The sequence below is a fragment of the Rhea pennata genome, unplaced genomic scaffold (genome assembly GCF_028389875.1).
Source record: "Rhea pennata isolate bPtePen1 unplaced genomic scaffold, bPtePen1.pri scaffold_51, whole genome shotgun sequence".
NCBI lineage: Eukaryota > Metazoa > Chordata > Aves > Rheiformes > Rheidae > Rhea > Rhea pennata.
In genome coordinates this window covers 362,642-368,043 of record NW_026907687.1, presented here as the reverse complement: position 1 = coordinate 368,043, position 5,402 = coordinate 362,642, and the positions used below count along the sequence as shown (strand labels likewise).

General features: G+C 52.7%; 1 protein-coding gene across 1 annotated transcript; it reads left to right on the top strand.

Annotated features, from left to right (window-relative positions):
- The first annotated feature begins 315 nt into the window (after positions 1-315).
- Positions 316-3,223, top strand: LOC134154881 (olfactory receptor 14J1-like). The gene is made up of 3 exons (XM_062601511.1): positions 316-820; positions 1,534-1,587; positions 3,036-3,223. The coding sequence occupies exons 1-3, from the start codon at positions 316-318 to the stop codon at positions 3,221-3,223; spliced, it is 747 nt and encodes a 248-aa protein (XP_062457495.1).
- Positions 3,224-5,402: the final 2,179 nt, after the last annotated feature.

Genomic DNA, 5,402 nt, shown 5'->3' with positions numbered 1-5,402 from the left:
ATGAATGGATTTTGGTTAACAGAAATTTTGATGTCAGAGTAAGTCACCAAACTTCTCACATACCTCCTGCAGGTACAGTAGGACAGACACTTGAGACCATGGGCAGAGGTCTTTGCTCTTCATGACACAGCCAGCCAGCATAAAGGAGAGCTGCAGGAAGGGAACTGCACAAAGGGCATCCCAAAAAAGAGAGAAGCAATATGGGATTTTTAAGAAGAAAAGAAATTATTTATTTATTTGTTGTTCTATAAAATTCTCTCCTAACTTCTTAATGTCTTTTCTCCTTTCGACAGCCCTCCTGCCTAATGAGAGCCAATGTCCAACAGCAGCTCCCCCAATGAGTTCCTTCTCCTGGTATTCCCTGACACACGAAAGCTGCAGCTCTTGCACTTCTCACTCTTCCTGGGCATCTACCTGGCTGCCCTCTGGGGCAATGGCCTCATCATCACAGCCGTAGCATATGACCACCGCCTCTACACCCCCATGTACTTCTTCCTCCTCAACCTCTCCCTCCTCAGCCTCAGCACCATCTCCACCATTGTGCCCAAATCCATGGCCAATTCCCTGATGGACACCAGGGCCATTTCCTACACAGGTTGTGCTGCTCAAGTCTTTCTGTTTTTCCTCTTGTCAGGAGGAGACTGTTTTCTTCTCACTGTCATGGCCTATGACCGCTATGTTGCCATCTGCAAACCCCTGCACTACAGCACACTCACGGGCAGCAGAACCTGTGTCCAAATAGCAGCAGCTGCTTGGGCTACTGGGTTTCTCCATGCTTTCCTGCACACTGCCAACACATTTTCCATACCCCTCTACCAAGGTAACAGAGTGGACCAGTTCTTCTGTGAGATTCCCCAGATCCTCAAGCTCTCCTGCTCACACTCCTACCTCAGGGAAGTTGGGCTCACTGTGGTTAGTGTCTGTTTAGGCTTTGGGAGTTTCATTTTCATTGTGCTGTCCGACATGCAGATCTTCACTGCTGTGCTAAGGATCCCCTCTGAGCAGGGTCGGCACAAAGTCTTTTCCATGTGCCTCCCACACCTGGCTGTGGTCTCCCTATTTGTCAGCACAGCATTTTTTGCCTACCTGAAGCCCTCCAGCCTCTCCTCCTCACCTCTGGATCTTGTGCTGATTGTTCTGTACTTGGTGGTGCCTCCAGCAGTGAACCCCCTCATCTACAGCATGAGGAACAAGGAGCTCAAGGATGCCCTGAGGAAACTGGTTCAATGGCTCCAATGGCAGCACCAATAAGCATCCCATATGCATCTACTAATCAGTCACATGGCATTTGGCGTCAAGGATCTGCGTGATTCATTTTTTTCCTTTACTTTTCGCTGATGCTTTCTTGTGAAAAGAAAGAAAAATATTTTGATTTATGCCACTTCTCTCTCATTGGAATATGATTCACAGAGTACATTGAATTAGTGAGCTAGGCTTTCCCCTTCATCATCAGAGATGGGAGAAACTCAGAGCCTGCTAGTCTGAGCTCCCTTGGATGCCCCCCAGTGCAGTGAGGAGATTTTCCCTTTGCAGGGTCTCTTTCAGCACTGACACCAAGGGAGCTCAAGGGGACAGAGTCAGGCTCAGGTGAGTACAGACAAGGTGAGATCCTGAGTCCCCTGCCCATTTGGAGAGCTCAGCTCCCCTGGCCTCTGTCAGGGTGTGATCTCACACCCACCTCCTTCAAGGGAGGATCCAGCGGATGGCTGGTCCCTTCCCTGTATAGAGCTCCAACACTCACAGCAGAGCAGGAGTGGAGAGGAGGGGAGCTTAGATGCAGCCTAGGGGAGCAGACTCTTCTCCTCAGGACGATCTCTACACTGCTGCAGCAGGCATTTAGTTGCTGTGGCCTTCACTTGAGGCCTGTGCGTATCCTGGAACTGCATCCACCAATAGCAGCAACACCTTCTCTTTTCAGGCCTGCTCTCCTCATTTCTAGATTGCCCTGCTGTGCTCTCATGTATGTATATGGCCTAAGTGCTCTTGTAACATAGTGCTTCCCTGTGCATTTCTGTGAGCTCAGGCAGGACCAGGCATGGGACACCCTTATGCCAGACTTGGCCTCCACAATAAGATTTCCATATTAAAACATTTCCATAATAAAAGTAAATCTCCTCTGGAATGTGCTTAAATTCTGCCTTTCTTCAGAAGTTAGAGTCAAAAATAAGCCCAAGGGATTGCACAATCAAAGGGCCTGCTCTTCTGCTTGTCAACTGTATAGCCTCCAGGGGATGTGCTCAGATTCCCTGGCTGATCTGCTACAGACTGCAGGTCAGGTTCAGGGTTCACCTCTCAGTGACCATTGGAGATGGGGGATGGTCTCTGAATTGCCTGCCCAGGGCTGTCCCACAGGTGGCAGTTCTGATGAAAGATGGTCATCCTTCTGGGGAGGAGGGGGGAAATTTTGCAGCCCAGGAGAGCTCAGGGGATCTCCAGTGAGGGTGTGTGCCTGAGGGTGGACAATGAGCGGAGCATCACGAAATGAGGGATGGTCCATGGTGGAGTGACCAGAAGGTAAGGCACTAAATCCAGATATGCATGGAGAAATGAGGGCTCTGCAATCCCCCGAGAGGCAGTGAGGACCAAGGAGGCCCCAGGAACAGTCACTGGAGAGCGATTCCTACACTCTCAGTGAAACACCACAGGCTGGAGCTAGTGCCCACCCAAACACATCTCCTGACACTGCAGATGCCCTGGGATCACTCTGAGCACCATCCGTGAGCACAGACACATGCCATTAATTGGTGGTGGTGATCCCTCTCTGGCCAAATCTGCTTCCTGACCTGACCAGAACTGAGGCAGGAGTCACTATGTGGCCCCAAGGCCCCACAGCCTGCTTGCACTGCAGAGCAGCACTGCCAGCTCGGGTCTTGTCGGGAGCACAGAGCAGCAATAGCGAGGCCAGCATGGACATGCTGACCTGGGGAAAGACTCTCCAGGGAGCAGGGATGTCATGAGAGAAGATCATGGCAACACTCAAAGATAAGAAATGAGAACCAGAACCAGGTTTCTCTGTGCACCTGCTGTGTCCCCAGGGCAGCAGGAGCTGCCCGAGGGGCTGCAGGGACTGGGTTCTCATGCTGTGCTTGGTGGCAAGGTGGATAGCATGGAGGGGCTGCAGGCAGGCAGGAAGGAGGATCTGCTGGGCACAAGAACAGGGGAGACAGAGAGTGACCAGGCCTCACTGCAGGACCTCATCCTCCTTGGTGTGGAGCTGCTGTGATATGCCTGAGATATGCTGTGGACATGGTTGTACATAGCTCTGCTCCTCTCACCTCTTGACCTGACACTGTCTTCCTCCTGCTGACCTAACTCCTCATCTGTACCTCGGAACTGTCCCCTGACTACAGTCAGGAAAGCCTTGGCCAGGAAAGCTGTGACCCAAGCTTTACCCAGCTCTGGCATGGCTGGCAGGAGGAGGAGAGCACCCAGGGCAGAGTAGAACGAGCTCGACTGGGAGAGTGTTAGGGGAAAATCCAAAGGTCCCTGGTTCAGCCCTGGGCTTTGGAAAACTCCCTCATGCATCTCGAGAAGCTCTGTCTGCTCCTACCACCCTACTCTGTGCTCCCATCCCGTAGGCCAAAGCTGAGTCCAGCATCGCCTGGGGACTCTCTTCCCCATGAGGAGGAGAGAGAGGGCCTTCACCAGCCCCACGCTGCCCTTTCCACTCCCAGCCTTTACATTTGCATGTGCCTGGGTCTGCCCACTTGCCTTCACCTCAGTCACAGCTGTGCTGAAGCCCAAGACAATCCTAGCACTTCTGCCCTCCAGCTGGCATCCACCCCACACCTGGAGCCTGGCCAGCCACAAAGGCATCACCCATCCAGTGCCCCAGCTGTGCAGCCAAGGGCAGGACTCTTTGCCCCAGTTTCCCTGCTCCTCCTCTGCTTTTGGCACTGCTGCTGCTGTGCCCATGTCAAACCTTCTGGCCACCAGACTGCCCCAGGGCCTGAGACAGCTCCAGCTCCCTCCAGGACTGCGCTGGAGACATTCAAGAGCAGGCTGAGGTGGGACTGGCATCACCAGGGTGGGTCAGGAGAGGGCAGCTCCCCTCTCTCACACTTGAGCTGGGGCTGGGCACAGCGTTTCTGTGAGGAGCTCCTGGCCGAACTGCTGCAGGAGATCCTTCACCACTGTCCTGGCAGCAGCAGCAGCACCAGCACTATGGATGCTGGGGTGTAAGTGCATAAAGGGTGGAAGGGGACCAGGCTGCCTAGAGGAAGCATCATGACCTTGTCTGTGCATGCAGGGAAGGGGTGAGGAAAGCCAGTGCTCAGCTGGAACTGCCACCAGAGACTTTGGACATGGAAAGGGCTGGAGCATTATTAAATGACTCTTAAATCTCTCTCAGGGTCTGAGAAATCTGAGGATCCAGCCTCTGCCCAGCCCAGGCTGTGCCTGATGTGAGGTCAGCAGACAGCTGTACTCTAGGATTTGTCAGGATCTGGTGCAAAAGAGTGGCCATTCAAGGCTCGTATTTTCCCCTCTGTCAGGATACAGAGACCTGTGTGGGCCTGGTCTGGGAGGACGGCCCTCGTGCAGCTTCCCAGTGTGTCTGTGCATGACAGGGAACATCCAGGGCTCTTCTCTCCTGCGTCCTCCATGTCCTGGTACCTTTCCCAGGAGACCTGCATTGCCCCGCAAGTGCACAGCTCTGGGCTCCAATACAGCTATTCAGACACAGTAGCTGAATGACAGCATTTTTCTTCTCCCAGGACTGTGTGTGCTTGTGCCATGCTCAGATATTTGGGGGCCATCTCTTTGGGAAGGAAGGAGGCAGGGGAGTTTGCTAAAGATGGTAAGGATCCAAAGCAATGGGTTTTGCAGTATCATCTCCTACATTGAGACCTCCCCTTTCAAACTGTCTTTGCTCCTTAGAGCCACTTTCACAGGGGCTGACATCTCCAGATAACAGGGATTTGGTTTCTTCAGATTTTCTTCTGTAGCAGAAGCTGGATGAGGCAGTCTCCTTCAATCTCAAGTCAGGAGTTTTTTTTTTTGTTTTTTTTTTTTTTTTCCTTTTTCTTTTTTTTTGTTCCAAATGAACCTTGCAGGTGAGGAAGCCCCAAAAGACAAGCCTGACTTGAGAGGTAGGAGAAGGCAGACAACTGAGCCTGTCACAGCCTGATCATCTCCTCCTGTGGTCACCAACACCAGTGACATCAGAGACCCCAATGAGCCTCCCAGCTTGGAATCAGGTACAGAACATGAAGGGGAGGCAGCTGCCTGGTGGGTGGCAGAGCAGCAGCTCACCAGACCAAATACAGCCAATTTGCAAGGGGCCACCACTACTCACAATTGTAAAGCATCAGAGCTGCAGGACGTGGAGGGGTTCTGCAGGCAGGAGCCCTATGGAGGGTTGTTAGAGTGGTTTTGAAGACTGTGGGACGATGGGACAGAGG

Excerpts from the sequence above, each read along its gene's own strand:
- LOC134154881 (XM_062601511.1), top strand. The coding sequence starts at position 316 with ATGTCCAACAGCAGCTCCCCCAATGAGTTCCTTCTCCTGGTATTCCCT. Across the intron at positions 821-1,533 it reads TTCCATACCCCTCTACCAAG|GGTCTCTTTCAGCACTGACA; the intron begins GTAACAGAGTGG and ends TTCCCTTTGCAG. Across the intron at positions 1,588-3,035 it reads GGGGACAGAGTCAGGCTCAG|GGCAGCAGGAGCTGCCCGAG; the intron begins GTGAGTACAGAC and ends CTGTGTCCCCAG.